This window comes from Oryza brachyantha, chromosome 11, assembly GCF_000231095.2.
Source record: "Oryza brachyantha chromosome 11, ObraRS2, whole genome shotgun sequence".
Classification (NCBI taxonomy): Eukaryota; Viridiplantae; Streptophyta; class Magnoliopsida; order Poales; family Poaceae; genus Oryza; species Oryza brachyantha.
The window spans coordinates 15,736,482-15,752,832 of record NC_023173.2 but is presented as its reverse complement, the minus strand read 5'-3'; the positions used below and the strand labels follow the sequence as shown (position 1 = coordinate 15,752,832).

General features: G+C 39.6%; 2 protein-coding genes and 1 pseudogene across 4 annotated transcripts; all 3 read right to left on the bottom strand.

The window, feature by feature from the left end:
* Positions 1-863: 863 nt before the first annotated feature.
* Positions 864-1,927, bottom strand: LOC102700477 (BTB/POZ and MATH domain-containing protein 6-like). Its single transcript, XM_006663549.2, has one exon. It carries the CDS (start codon positions 1,651-1,653, stop codon positions 1,141-1,143), a length of 513 nt encoding a protein of 170 aa, XP_006663612.1. The 5' UTR covers positions 1,654-1,927; the 3' UTR covers positions 864-1,140.
* A 2,200-nt stretch (positions 1,928-4,127) lies between these two features.
* Positions 4,128-11,019, bottom strand: LOC102700193 (annotated as a pseudogene).
* A 543-nt stretch (positions 11,020-11,562) lies between these two features.
* LOC102699911 (disease resistance protein RGA5-like) lies at positions 11,563-15,885 on the bottom strand. 3 transcript variants are annotated; one of them, XM_015842533.2, is made up of 4 exons: positions 15,745-15,885; positions 14,715-15,643; positions 12,502-14,465; positions 11,563-11,969 (listed from the first exon to the last, which is right to left on the bottom strand). In XM_015842533.2, exons 2-4 carry the CDS (start codon positions 15,539-15,541, stop codon positions 11,863-11,865), a joined length of 2,898 nt encoding a protein of 965 aa, XP_015698019.1. In that variant the 5' UTR covers positions 15,542-15,643; positions 15,745-15,885; the 3' UTR covers positions 11,563-11,862. The 3 variants fall into 3 exon arrangements, 2 of the variants coding, with proteins under 2 accessions (XP_015698019.1, XP_015698018.1); XM_015842532.2 differs by having other exon boundaries at positions 14,715-15,626; XR_001551449.2 differs by having other exon boundaries at positions 11,886-11,969; positions 12,436-14,465; positions 14,715-15,626.
* Positions 15,886-16,351: the final 466 nt, after the last annotated feature.

Below are 16,351 nucleotides of genomic sequence, written 5' to 3'. Positions count from 1 at the left end.
CCATGCATCATGACACTGGTTGGTCCAAAATTATCTAGTTGATTAAAAATAAAGATGATACACATATGAAATCGCTGTGTCAGATTTGTCTCCGGGCTGAGATATGCAACGAGCGCGTGGCAATAAAATCTCGGCGTCCGACCGACAAGAAAAGCCGACTGGGACACACGACAGAAGCAGGGGCACTCAGACCACCGTGAGAACAAGGTAGCCTAACCAATTGAGGGACGTAAGATGGAAATTCCACGCATTTTACACTGTCCCAACTAGATCGCTACCTATATGGACTCCTATCCCTCTAATTTATGGATCACTACGTACTTCCTTGGTCGTAAAATAAATTTATTTTTTAGTTTGTGGTTATAATGTTTGACTCTTTATCTTATTTAAAAAAATTTTGTGATTAATATTTTTATTGTTATTAAATGATAAAATATGAATAGTACATACGCATGGCTATGTTTTTAAGTTTTTCTATAATTTTTTTCAAATAAGATGGATGGTAAAACTTTGGACACAAAAGTGAAAAAATGAATTTTTTTTTTAGGATGGATGTAGTACTCCCTTGTATAAAAGAAATCTGATTTGTTACCACAATTGTCCAAACATCTGATTTTAGACAAGTCATTGAACGATGTTTCATCACTTATAGAAAAATACATAAAAATTTCATCATCCTTAGAGAAAATATTTTTAGGTTCCAAAGTCATTGATACGCCATAAAAACAAGGGAAGTTTAATCATTCTTGAGAAAATATCTTTAGATACTAAAATTTATGCTTAAAATTTTGGTACATCGAGATACAAAATAGCTAAAGATAATAAATTTTCACTATAAAATATGGTATCTCATGGTGCTTTCTCAACGATGACGAAATTGCTCTAAAAATAAAAGTTCCAACAAATTTTATCACATCACAATACCACTATTTCAAATCACAACACCCATATTTCAATAGGAATTCGACAAGTTAATTAGATAACAAACTCCTTTGTATGTGAGGGAAGAATATTGACTCTGCTCACGCAAGATCCAGAAACAGCACCACCAAAATCAAATTGCATGTACGAAACCACATTGCGTTGTTTGAATTCAAACTTTCAATGGATGAACTCTCAGATTCTAAGTGTGACCGCAACCTAATCTACTATATTTTGAGCAATGAGCACCGGGTCGTCATGGCACTTTCGAACGGTGGTGAGAGCGAGGTCGCATTGGATGGCGACGCAATCGCCTCGAAGGTATTCTGATCCCTCCAGCTCCTCCCTGCTGATGAAATCCATGAAGCCCCACGGATCGCCGTGGCAGCTGAAGGCGTGAGCTCCGGCGTCCCGCGACGGCCCCGGCTTCCCGGCGCTGTCAAGCAGGCTGAACCATGGCCGGGCACGCACGCGGCCGCGGCCGCCGGTGAGCTGGAGGAACACGCCGACGTGGCCCTCGTGCTCGTCGCTGTAGCCGTTCGGGTAGAGCAGGAGGCGCCAGGTGTGGCCGCCGGCATCGTCGAAGGCGCACGAGTCGGCGTACTCGCCGCACGGGAGCGCGCCGGCGAGGTGCGAGTAGCCGTCGATCCTGAGCACGTGGGAGGTGGCCGATGGCTTGGAGACGATGGCCGAGGCCGTGCGCAGGATGCGGCCTGCCGCCGCCGCCGCCATGGTTTACGGCGAGAGTCACCGCGGGAGGACGAGATGTTTGATGATCTCTTGTTGCAATCTTTGGAAAAAAAATCTATATATACGCGAGTTTTACAAACAGAGGCAAATACGTGGTGCAATCCAACTCTTGATACGAACCGTCTTTTAAATTGACTCTAACTCATGGCACGAACAAACATTTAATTTGAAAAACATGCAAGCTGTTTGAATTGCAGTGACCAGTCATCCAATTAATTATTTAGAAATATAACTAGCTACTCCATGTGAACAAGAATGAACTTGCTTCCAAAACTAATTTCTTCAAGCACAGAAAACTCTCTCCATAATAGAACTCAAACATAAAGCGACACAACAACGGCAATTTTATTATTGTTAAAAAGGTACTAGATTCTTTAGATATACCTACCTGAAGATACCAAAACATGCACTAAAAATTTGGTATCTCTATATACTTTCTAAAAAAATTATAATTTTTCATGCATGGATCAAAGATTGCATACATTACACTGACACGCTGTACCGCGTAGGCCAACAATAGACAGTAGTTCCCCCGAACACGACTTAGGCCCCGTTTAGTTCCCAAAAATTTTTACCTAAAAACATCACAACAAATTTTTGGACGCATAAATAGAGTATTAAATATAGATAAATCGAAAAACTAATTGCATACTTATGTGAGAAATCGTGAGACGAATCTTTTGCGCCTAATTAGTACATGATTAGCCATAAATGCTACAGTAACCCACATGCACTAATGACGGATTAATTAGGCTCAAAAGATTCGTCTCGCGGTTTCCATGCCAACCATGAAATTCGTTTTTTTTTATTTTTGTCCGAAAACCCCTTCCGACATCCGGTCAAACGTCTGATGTGACACGCAAAAATTTTCACTTCACCAACTAAACACCCCCTTACAACTTCCATTGTAGCTAGGAAGTTTTCGATCTGAGGTTGGCAGGATTGATGACTGGCGAGAAACATTGAATGGAACCACTGGCGAGGCAGCATTAATTTCTGTAATCCTCTAGCTTGATTCATAGCATGCCTTTGTGTGTGTGTGTGTGTGTGTGTTTTTTTTTTTTGATTCAGCTCAATTGGATGTTAAAATTGTGATTGGAATCAGGCATTCTTGATTCCATGGGGATTGGGTGGTAATCGGCTCGATGAATCAGCTTGGTAGTGTGACTTGCGGAGTCAGCAACATGGCCAAGCCTAGCAACTAGTTCAATTATCAACCATTTTTCCAGATATTATTAGCAGTTTGTAGTGGAAGCGGCAGTGGTAGATCAGCCTGGATGCCCTCCTACTTAAATCGTTTTCATTTGTGCATTTTGTAATGTAAACTCCAGCAATATTATTGATTCGATACTGAAATAAATAAATAACAGTCCTAACCAAAGGGCTAATCTTGCAATGATATTGATTCAGTTGCAAACTGGATAATCAAACAGGGTATCACTGTCGTGGCTCTTAGGAAGAGAGTTATAGGACCTGAAGCAATACATACAGCATTTCGCTTGAATCTGATCATCGATCTCTACTCTTCATAGTACAATTGTACCGGGATTAATTGCCGTTCGTTCATGGGAAAGTACCTGGGCTCAATTAGCAGTTGGATCCTGGCTTATCAGCGCTCTTCTCTCTAGCAACTGATTAAACACTTCAGGCTGCTTTTGTTAACTAACTTACATCAGTTACTAGCCTGGTGAGCAGTGAGCAGCATGAGTTGAGCAGTGATCAATCTCAGTTAGCTGTAACCTGAGATCTTGTTGAGCATAAGCAGCACAGGTAACTTGGCCATCTCATGCAGCTCGCAAATGAATCATCTGGCGACCAGAGAAGAGTCTTCACTGTAGTCATGTTATCGATGCTTCCCAAGCCTACATATGTGCTAATTGGCTTCATTCAGCCTAGATATAGAACTAAATTTGAAACATGGTTTCATCTATATTTGCAGTAGAACTAAATGTCTGCATACATGCGTACACTTTATGCACCTTCTACCTTTTCACCAGCTGTCTATATATTGACCTGAACGCACCTTGCTTGTACCTTATCGCTCTAAATTTAATTTTGAGGACGACATGGCGAAGTATTTAACTTGCAGAAAGATCGATTAGTGTTTAAAGATAATTGAACCAAGCATTTTCGAATAAACACTGTGTGACTAATTGAGGCTTCTTTGACAATTACATGGACGTTCGCACAAGGCTAACTTCATGACGGGTTCGTTCAAAACCAATCTACTCCATCAGTTTCATATTAAAAGATGTTTTTGGTCATATCTAGATTTATTTATAGATCAATATATATATATATATATATGTATATATTATAATATAAATATATATATAAATCCAGAAAAGATCAAAACATTATAATATGAAACAGGGGTAATAACAATCTAGCTATACTCAAAGTCTGTTTGTAATAAAACTCATCTTGACAATTTTTTTTTGTATTTTTTCCTTCTCAAAAATAAATGACACACAGATCTCTGGTATTATTCAAAAGGAGAGAGATAATACTCAATTCAACAAAAACATCAAAAATACATGCTGAGCCTGTAAAATGTAACTTGGACAGAACGGCGGATTAAAAGAAATCTGAACCCTTTGTAATAAAAATTTGGACAGTGCTTCCCAGAATTGCACAATTAATGAGCATACAACTACTTAATTAATCGCCACTAGTTAAAACCTAGCTAGACAATCTGCTTCATGAAGAATTCCATCCAACCAGAAGGGCAGGTTGCCTTCAGAAATTCCAAACCATCAGTCGTCATAGGTATTGTTCAGTACTGATAATACAACTAATATAGAATGTTTATTTTTTTCAATCAAATAGATCGAATCTATTTATACTAGCATACTAACTACTCTTTAAATGATTTCATTAATTACATTGGAGTCTATCTGGTAGTAGGGCATGGATGGTCTTTAAATAATTATAAATGAAATGATCTAATAAGACACTGATTCATGAGTTTTACTTCCGGTACAAACTATACCCTCTAAATTGTATTATCAGTAATTGAGATGGTATTATAAATACATGAGGTTCTTGTAGAGAGGACTCAAAAAAGTTAGAAATGTTAATATTGATTCTACGACTAGCGTACTGGTCTAATTGGTAACCATCGTTAGCCACCATTTAATTAGCTAGAGCACAAATTTTCCATCTTTTCGTTTCTGCTTACACTTATTAGACAAAATTTAATTTTTAACGTTAAATTTAGAGTTGATTTAGAGATTTTTTTTACCGAAGTTTAATTTTCAGTCTGCTTGACTTTTAGATCGCTAAGAAATGAGAATATGTATACAAAATTTATATTTACAAATTATTTTTTGTTTGTAAATATGTCATTTGCCTAGCTAGACGGATCGAGATACTAGATGAAAAGAAAATTTAACCATGCGTTTTTTAATAAACACAAATGAAAAGAATATTGGTGTGCTATTCGGGGAAGGCAGATACACAAACGAAGCCTTTAATAGCCACTGCAACAATATACGCAGTATTTGCGCTTCAACCTTTCTATCAATCTCGATCTTACACTTGATTATAAATTTATACAATACAGTCAATTATGAGAAACTTTATGCCATATATATATGGCTCATCAGCAATCTTTTCGTCTTCGCAACTGTGTAAACAGCTCGAGCAGATTTTGCTAATTAATTCATGAGAAAAGTTCCCTATTCTGCCCTAATAATCTATTGAAGGTGCGTGCACGAAGCATCAAGCAATATCACGTAATTTAATTTCATACTGAAATCAGGCAATGCAACGGAGAAATTAACAAAGAACAGCATGAAACAGGCGACTTGTTTTCATGTTAAAATTACGAGCAATTTTACCATCCTTAATGAGGTGTCAAGAGATACTAGTGTTTTCTATGTAAAATTTGTAAAATTTGGTACCTCTTGGTACCTTCTATATTTATATCGAGAGGTATCAAATTTTACGTAGAAAATAGTGTTATATTCTCGAAGATAGAAAAAATACTCTAAATTAGAAGAGAGACTGACGGATAATTCAGACGCATGCTGTTACGATGACGTAATTTCTCACACGTTTTAGCGGCACGAGTCTTCAGTGCGGTGCCGGTGCGTTTTCTCTATGCTTCCCAATCCTACATCTAGCGTGTCTATAAATATTTGTCCATTCAGTCTACCTGGTTGGTGCTATATATCTATCCATCATAATCTCTAAGAAAATTAAACCCTTTGAATTTGAATCATGGATTCATCTATATATACTTGCATCAGTAGAACTGAATTGTTTGTTTATGTACAGTTGTATTTTTTAGTTTTTTGATACAATGTTTTGACTCTTCGTCTTATTTGAAATTTTTTTACGATTAATATTTTTATTCTTACTAGATGATAAAACATGAACAATACTTTATGCGTGACTAATTTTTAAGTTTTTATACAAATTTTTCAAATAAAACGAATGATCAAATGTTGGACATGGAAAAACAAAAAATGGTGTTATTATGGGATAGAGGGAGTACCATAATTCTGCCTTGTCTCCGGTCTATATATTGACCTGAATAAATATGGGGTGTTTAGTTGAGGAAAAGAAATTATTTGGGTATCACATCGGACGTTTGACCAAATATCGAAAAGAGCTTTTGACACGAATAAAAAAACGAGTTTCACAGCTCGCCTAAAAACCACGAGATAAATCTTTTTGACCCTAATTAAGACATTAGTATATGGGTTACTGTAGCACTTATGACTAATCACGGACTAATTAGGCTTAAAAGATTCGTCTCACAATTTCTCCTATAACTGTGTAATTTTTTTTTGTTTTATCTATGTTTAATACTCTATTTAGATATCCAAAAATTTGATGTGATGTTTTGTGGAAAAAAATTTAGGAACTAAATAGGGCCTATGTTGACTTATAGAGATCCAGTTTTGTTGATTCGGTCTAGCAAAATATGTTGCAATGGACTTGAACAAATATTACACAATATCGTTCAAAGAGTATCCCGAGGGTATCAAATTTTTAATGTAAAATTTGTGTTCCTAATACCTAGACACACGAAGTTTTTAAACTAAAAATAATATAGTATCTCAATATACCATTTCAAATGGAACCCCTTTCCAGTGCTCTCTACAGATAGTAAAATTTAATCATCACCACCGTTGATCTATTTTTATCGAATGACTGCGATTAAATTATATTACCAATAGTATTAGGAATTTGGAGGGTATTATAATAACATAGAACGGAGGGAATGTTCTTTTGTTTTGCTCACTTCGTTCCATATTATCAAACTTTTTAGATTTGTCTAGATTTATCCATGTATCCATGTATCAATGTATATCTTTTGTATATATGTGTAGATTTATTAGTACAAATATAAATTTAGTCAATATCAGACCGTCTTATAATATGATTATAAAACAGAGTGAAGAGGAGTTATGGATTCGGACTCAAAAGATTACAGCTTCTTTTTTACCAGAATGATCATCGTCTTATCTTGGATTTGAAGATTACGACTTTGGTTGCAAATTAACTTCCAACTAATTTACTGATATATGATTACCAGAATAATTATGATATGATATGATATGATATTATCTAAAGTAAGCAGATGCAGAACTTTTCTTACCCTCTATGTTATCTGTAGAAATGTCTCCTTCCATCATGAAGTCCTCCTCGAACATCTTCACCTGTATGTGTGCTTCCTCTTTAACCATCTTCCCCTCATTCTCTCTTAAGAATTGTGGAGTCGGATGGTTGGGCAGTAGACTGGTTGCATCAGTAATGGCAGCCTCCAACACCTTCACCTCTTGAACCCTAGCTCCCTCGCAATTGATCCAAACATTGAGGTTCATGAGGGAGGTGAGGTTGTGGATGCCAAGATCAGGATGACCAGCGAATGCGGATTTCGCCTCATGTGCTCTAACAACAATTGAGATCTCTCTGACCTTCTGCAAGGATCCAGCCTCGAAGATCAGACCCAGGAATGATCCATACAAGCGGAAGATCTTCAGACATCGGAACCGATTGCTGCTAACAATGAGAATTTCCATGGGATCATTTGATGATTCTGAACGCAGCTCCAGGTCTAGCAATGCAGGCAAGTCCCCAAGGGTCTGGAGGATTTGCTGTGTCACTTGCTTAGCCCTTATGCATAGCCTGTAGAGGTTACTCATTGAAGCCATCCATTCTGGGATCCTTTGGAAACAACACTTGGGAATGTATAATTCTTGCAGGAGATGAGGAGATGATGACCAAGAATCAAAGGATATGTCAGCAGAAAAAGGCCCACTGATGATGCTCAATGATCTAAGGCTGGAACTGACAAGTTTGCCAAGTGATGAAGCCAATGCATCAGTGTAATGTGTTCTATCCTTGTGCGATTCGCGGATGTTCCAAGTTAGCTTAAGAGCTCTCAGGTTGTTCAAACTGCCCAGCTCCAGCAAAGAATTTGTTGAGCATTCATCATACACAGTTATACCTGACAGTTCCTCTAGAGATTGCATTTTTCCAACTCCATCAGGTAATTGTGAACCATTAACAGAAAAACAGTTCAACCATCGCAATTTAACAATGCTTGCTGGCAATTTTCTTATCCATGTACGACGCAGATCCAATGTTTCAAGAAACTGAAGCTCCCCAATTTGATCTGGAAGATGTGTAATGCTACTGGCTGCAATCCGTAGGTACCTCAACTGAAATAGATCCACTATGTTGTTAAGATCAGAGTTTTGCAATTTCACACTGCTCTCTAGATCCAACACTCTTAAAGCTTTGAAGTCTGAAATAGGAGGCATCTGTTCAGTGTATCCAAATATGCTGAGGGATCGAAGATGAGCAGAAGTCGTGGATGGCCATGATACAGAAATTTCTTTCCCACGGTAGTCAACAGAGAGTCGGCGAACTTTAATATGTGATGGCAATATATATGTTTGATCACCAATAGAAGTCGAAAATTTTTCATCTACTGCCTTGGAAATGATGAGATCAAGAATCATATCATGCACACGACAAGCCTTTGGCTGACCATCAATTCCAATGTCTACTGGCTGGATCATACTTCTGTTTATAAGTTCATTAAAATAACATTTCCCTTCCACCATCAAATTTCTACCACTTGTGACCTTGATGAACCCTTCTGCTATCCACCTCCTTACCAGCTGATGCATATTGATCTCATAATCTTCTGGATAAATGCTTAGGTATAACAAGCATGTCTTCAAATGGTGGGGGAGATCACTGTAACTAAGGGATAAAAATACTTCTCATTACATCCAGATCGTATTTTTTCTCAAGTTCTGAACCAATTGAATTCCGAATGCGAACCCATTCTTCTTTTCTATCTGATTTATCAGCCAATAGACTAGCCATAGTAATAATTGCCAAAGGCAGACCACCACACTTTTTTATAATTTCGGTTGAAACATCTTTAAGGTTATTTGGGCATAGATCTTCTGAGCCGAAAATTCTTTTAAAGAATAAAGTCGTGGAATCAGCTTTACTTAGTGGCCTCAATTCATAAACTGTACCATGGTCAGGGGAGCAACATGACTTTGCAACAGTAGAAATTCTTGTTGTCACTAGTATCCTGCTACCACAACTATTCTCGACCAGGGCTAATTTAATAGTCACCCATGCTTGTGTGCTCCATATATCATCAATTACGATCAAATACCTAGCAAATGAAAGAGCCATTCGGATTTAGTACTCATGGAGCTTTTTGGGTATAACTCATGATTATTCATGAGAGAATTGTACTCAAATGAAAAGTCTACGTTTCAACATTGAACTAATACATAAATGTATATTGATGGAAAAAGAATGCTATAATATCTTATGCAGGACAGAATAGTTTCCCTAAAATTATTCAATTTATCCCATATTATAAGTAAATGCAGTTCATTGTATAACAATAAAGCCGCAGAGTAATAAAATGGCAGGTGCTCGTACATATTATTCAATATTTATGTGCACAATAAGTACATTAATCACTTACATAATGTTGCAATGGAATATAACTTTTGCCATTGGTAGAATGACATGTAATTCAAACAGAGTTTAAATAAACGGCGTGTAATTTCAAGAGACTTTTTACCATCCTTGAAAAAGTACCTCAAGATACCATCCTTTTTAATGTAAAAAATATAATACCTTAAAATATATTGTACTTTGAGATACCAAAAATTTATACTAAAATTCTTGATACCTTGAGGTACTTTAAGTATGGTAAAAAAGCCCTAATTTCAAACAGAGGACCTACCTCTTATCCTTCAGGAAGCCCCTCACTGTATTTATGAGCCACTCCTCATCCCCCGCTTCTGCGCTACTGTAATCTTTCTTCTTGATTTGAGAAATTACAGCCCTATCCCCCGGATTTGTGCTAGGATGATATGGCTCCATGATTTGAGAAATTATGCTCCGTAGGATCTTCTTTGCATCAGGTTTCTGGGACACCGACACAAAAGCCTGACAATTGAATCTCCCACCAATCTTTTTGTACACTTCATTTGCAAGGGTAGTCTTGCCTAGGCCTCCAAATCCAACAATTGAAATCACCTTGAGTGACTGATCATCATTGTCCACCAGGTTAATCAGCTGATCCCTTGGAGCATCAATTCCGACAAGATCGGATGCCTCGACATAGAGTGCAGGTAATCTTGGATCAATGGTCACCACATTGGCTGCTCCCGAGTACAATTCAGGATCAACCTTGTACCTCTTCCTCCTGTGGCTTGCCTCAACAATGTCGTCCTTGAGCACCTTTATCTGATGAGCAACCTCGCGGCGAGCAAGAAGCTCCTTCACTCTCTGAACATGGCCATGGAAGAGTCCCATGACTCCACCAGGTCTGTGTGGCTCATGTTGGACCTGATGGATGTACCTATCGATGCAGTCCTCGATGTCGTAGGCCATCTCCCTCACCTGGCTCCTCCATTCCTTCACCAGTGGGTCAATCACCTCCATGTCGGCCAGCTTCTCCAGCAGAGCATTCATGCAGCTCAGCTCACTGTTCAAGAAGGCGATGTCACGCTGCACCCCTCTGTGCAGCTTGAATTCCTGGACCAGCAAAGTGCTGAGCTTGTCGATTAGGGAGTTCATCGCCCCCGTGGCGACGCTCACCATGAACCCACCCATCTCCTCCGCTGTTCTTCTTCGCTCAAGAAACAATCAAGCAGAAAGCAATTATCAATTGGCATACCACTTTTCTGCTGATGCCAAGGATGCTGAAAATTCAGAGCTCTGAAGATTTACAAATATCTAACTGTATAAATGAGAGTTCAAGAAAGTATACCTTCTGTGCCTCTTCCTGCCCTCGGCTTCAGACTAGCAGGAGAAGTTCATGGAGATCTGAAAACCTGTCTGCAAATGGGCAATGAGAAAGTTGAAGGTGGTGGAGGAGGAGAACACGGTGTTGTCCTGCTGTTGACCAATTATTTGTGAAAGCGACTGGAGTAATTCACTGGAAGGTGAGATGAGGAACTAGCAGGCAAGAGGGGCCCACACGTCAGTAGGCCAGAGCCTCTCGTGTCATGTGCTGCTCAAGCATCTTCGTCAATCACCGGGCCAACTAGAAGGCCACATTATTGCGTCAGTGTCACTCTGTTATGTGAAATATCAGGATATCAGACAAGCTGAAAACAACATGGGAGGTTTTCATGAAGTGTAATTAATTGCGAGATTAACTGCTTGTGATTACTTTTATGACAGAAGAGTACACTCTTGAATTCTAAATTCAGGATGCATACAGCCATCAAGAATTATATAGAGTATCATCTGTAGATTAAACCATGAAATTTTGAGTTAAAACAGGCATGCATGTACCTTTGCTGCTTAGAGTTTCAACAAGAAAAAAGGATTCAGTATTTTTCATGGATAAAAAGGTTAGGCAAGATTAATATAGGAGCAAGATTGAAATGTTATAAACAAGCACCCCAGATCTAGTCGTCTGTAATACTACATCAGTGCATATATCAAAGAGAATGAAATTTAGACTTTTAAAGGCTAATTATACAACAAATAGTGGTTCATGTTTCAAACATCATGTTGACATCGAAGTATCAAACAGATGTCATTTCTGAATGGAATATAAAAAACTACAGAGTTCATAGTAATTCACAGATCGCACTATTTGCATAAAAGGACAGCTGATGGATTTTCACATTCCATTCTGCAGAATAAAGGCAAGCTTGTGGTTTTTCCCTCCAGCGTTCAGATCTTCAGGAGTGTTGAACCAGCCATGTATTCTATCGGTCGATATGTCGTACATACACTGGAGTTCAGAACTGTTTGACTTCGATCCACTTCTGCGTTGAATGCTGAAACAACAGAACAGGAACATATCATTTCTTGTTTTGCAATAATTAGATCACAAGTCAGTATTTCTAAATCAGTAAAAATAAAAAATTGATATTTTGACACATTACAGAAATGAAACATGTGAAAGATGAATCAGAGCTCATGAGTCCATAAGAACTTGCAACCGAGCCTATGATATTAAGCGAAATAGAGAGAGTTGTCCACAGATACGTGCATCTGTGTCCTGGTAGTTACAAGTTTCAGTTCAGCAGTTAAGTAAGCTGGTGAAACTGCAAGAAAGAGCTTAAATTTAGTGCATAAATGAAAAGGTATTAATTTCAAGTCTAGTACCACAAGCAACTGCTAACATGACTAACTAAACTAATCTGCTTTACCTGGAAATAATCAAAAGTCGCTGTTTTAAGTCCTATGTGTATTACAGCAGAATATCATTCTAAATGAGTAGTCACTATTAACTAGGAGTACCTTAATTACGATTGCAGATGCAGAGGTAGGCAGGGCTTGTAAGTTACTTCATGTCCTACTGCTTACCCTGGCAATTCTTTACCATCTCTGCTTCACGAAATCTGTTCAAAGTTGGTGTAGGATGGTTGGGAAGCATACTGGCTGCAATCTGGATGGCAACTTCTAATGCCTCCACCTCTTCAACTCTTGCACACTCGCAGAATATATCAATGATGAGGTTCTTGAGGGCAGAGAGATGACAGATACCAAAATCAGGAGGACCAAATCCACACTCAGGCCGTGCCTCATGTGCTACTATTTGGGATTCAAGAGTTTCAAGCTTTGGCATGGCTCCTTCCTCAAATATCAGGTTCATCCAGTGAACAAATTTAAACTTCTGCAGGCACCGAAATCCATTGTTGCTGACAGTGAGCCACCTTTCATTGTGGTCTACTGCATTTGAGTATAATTTTAGAAACTGTAAAGCTGGAAAATTCCCAAGGATCTCAAGGGTTTCTTGTCGGACTTTAACCTCAATATCTAGGTATGTTAGGTCAGCCAGTGAGGCCATCCACACTGGAATCCTACTGAGATGCCAACCTGTGATTCCTAATCTCTGAAGGAGATGAGGAGGTGACAAAGAATCCAATAAGAAGTCAAGGGACCAAGGACTGATCAGAGTTAAATATTGTAGGTTAGACCTACTGAGTTTTCCTAGTGATGAGACAAAATTATCTGTGTATGTTAGTTTTTCCTTGTGAAATTCATTGATGCGCCAATCCAATCCGAGGGTTCTCAATTTGGTTAAAGTGCCCAGCTCCTGTAATGAACTTATAGAGGTACTTTGGTCTACAACCATAAGTGACATATACTCTAAAGCTTGCAAGTTCCCAATTCCATCCGGCAACTCAACACGAGGAACAATTAACCATTTCAAATATTGAAGTTTCACAATGCTTGCTGGCAATTTACTTATACCAATACAGTTGAGAAGATCCAGTATTACCAAAAACTGTAGCTCGCCTATTTGATCTGGAAGAGAAATATTACTTGCTCTAATCCGTAGATACCTTAACTGGAATAAGTTCCCGATATCTTCAAGATAACTGCTTTCCAAATTGTTATTACCATCAAGATCCAGCATTCTCAAGGCTGGGAAGTTCAAAAGAGGAGGCATTTGTTCACAGTATCTAAATATGTTCAAGGAACGAACATGAGTAGTAACCATGGAATATAATGTCACATTTTCTTGATCATGGTTGTCAAATGAGAGTCTGTGAACTTTGTATTTCGAGGCCAACATTTGTTTTTTGCCAGTAATTATAGTGATAAAATTTTCTTCTGTTGCCTTTGATATAATGAGATCAAGAATCATATCATGAACCCTACATGAATATACTCTATCATCATACTGGATATGTACTGGTTGGATCATGCTTCTGTTTATAAGTTCATTAAAATAACACTCGCCTTCTTCCTCTAAAGTTCGCCCACCATTAACCTTTATAAATCCTTCTGATATCCACCTTCTTATCAAATAATCCCTGTTGATCACATAATCCTCTGGAAACATACTTAGATACAATAAGCAAGTCCTTAAATGATAAGGAAGATCATAGTAACTCAGAGATAATATCATGTTCATTTCCTCCACGTCAGAATTTTGCTCAAGTCCTGAACCAATCGAATCATGCACCTTGTACCACTCTGCTCTTGCATATGGTTTAGTAGTCAACAAACTAGCCACAGAAATTATTGCCAATGGTAGACCACCACATTTCCTTACAATTTCAATTGAAATATCTTTCAATTGATGAGGGCATTTATCTTCAGTGCCAAAAATTCTTCTAAAAAACAACCTTCTAGAGTCATTTTCACTCAGCACTCTTAGTTCATATACAAGATCAAGGCAACGGGAGGAACATGACTTTGCAACAGTACCGATTCTTGTTGTCACTAATATTCTACTACCATAATTATTCTCAAGCAACGAATATCTAATAGTCTTCCATGCTTGGGTACTCCATATGTCATCAATCACAATAAAATACCTAAGAAATAAAATACAGTTATAATTTAATGGTAAGATCCACAAAAAAAAATTTGTTTTAATTTGTTTCCTGTCAGGACAGGAGTTCTCAATTAAAGGAAAATCCTGGTGATTGGTAGATAGTTGGATGGCACTTTCCATATTGTAACAGATAGTCTAATAGCTGGTGGTGTCAAGGTAAATAAAACAGATGATGAAAATTACTAGCATATTTGAAGCTAGTGCAAATAAACTTATCATACTGCGATACCTCTTGTTCTTTAGGAAAGCCCTCAGTTCATTGATGACCTGCTCCTTGTCTCCAGATCTAGTTCTGACAGCCTCATCATTGACTTGGTATAGTATGGTTTGAAAGATCATTCCCATGTCAGGATGTTGTGACAGTGACACAAAAGCTTTGCAATCAAATTGCTTCCCAAATTTCTGGTACACCTGGTTAGCAAGAGTGGTCTTGCCTAATCCTCCTGAACCCACAATTGAGACTACCTTCATCCTCTGATCCCCATCATCCAACAACCTAATGATCTCATCCCTTGGAGCGTCAATACCAACAAGAGCATCCAACTCGGCATACAGCGCAGGCAATCGATGGTCAATCGCCACAGCATTACTGCTCTTACAGTTCACCGCAGACGAATCGAGCTTGTACCGCTTTCGCCTGTGACCCGCCTCGACGATCCGGGCCTTGAGCTCCCGGATCTGCTCGGCAATCTCGTGCCGGCCAACAAGCTCCTTCACCTTCTGCACATAGCCATGGAAGAACCCCAAGACGCCACTGGCCGCCTGCGGCTGCCGGATGCGGAGCTGGCGCGTGTGCTCGTCGATGCAGTCCTCGATGTCGTAGCTCATCTCCCTCACCTGGTTCCTCCACTCCTTCGTCTGCGGGTCGAGCGCCTCCGCGTCGGCCAGCCTCTCGAGGAGAGCGTTCATGCTGCTCAGCTCGTCCCTGAGGAAGGTGATATCTCGCTTCATCCTCCTGTGCATCTGGTAGTCCTCCTCCAGCAGCGCGGCGAGCTTGCCGAGGAGGGAGTTCATCGCCCCGGTCGCCGCGCTCACCATGATGCCATCCACCTCCATCTCCTCTCTCTCGCGCAAATCAGTTCTTGCGCCGAAATGGCTGAAATCTTCTGTTGGTTGGTGGATGATTGTGGCTTTCAAACCACTGAAAATTGCAGAAATCTAAGTGTCTCAAATCAAATGTTGTCAGGAATTCAAGAACAGGTTCATGGCCAGAAAACGGAAAAGAAAAACTCAAGATTCAAGAACAAGTTCGTGCGCACCTCCTCCTCGCGGCGGTAGCTCGTGGAACTTGTCAAGAATCGAATCCGTGGCCGTGGATTTTGTGCTATGAACAGGTGGGTACTGGGTACTGACGCTGAGAAGGATTTGCGGGGAAGTCGTTGGTCAAAGCTCGCGGTTGGTCGATGGGGGTGGGGGGGGGGGGGGGTGACAGATGGCGCTGCGAATGCGAGTAGGCGACTGGCGACGCTGACCAGTGACCACTTTGGCTGTAGCGCGCCGCCCACGCGTAGGGGAACGCCGCGCGTTCTCCTCTCCGCCGCTGCTCGCTGCTGCTCCGGCGGCCGCCATTGCCGCGCCTGAGCGCCTCTCGCCGGTGGCCACTGACGCTTCCTTCTGTCCCCACTCTGATTCTTGGTGTATGACTGACGAATGGGCCCGTTATGCGGACCCCACATGTAAGTGACCCAAAGTACCAGTAAGAAGAACCGCTTCACGGTGACCCAGTGGCGTCAGCGATGACAGACTGACCACTCCGTGGATAATTTAGTATAATAGTTCCTCCCTAAAAAATTTTTTTTAATATTGATCATCCGTTTTATTTAAAAATTTATAAAAAAGACTTACATATTAGTCATACGTAAAGTA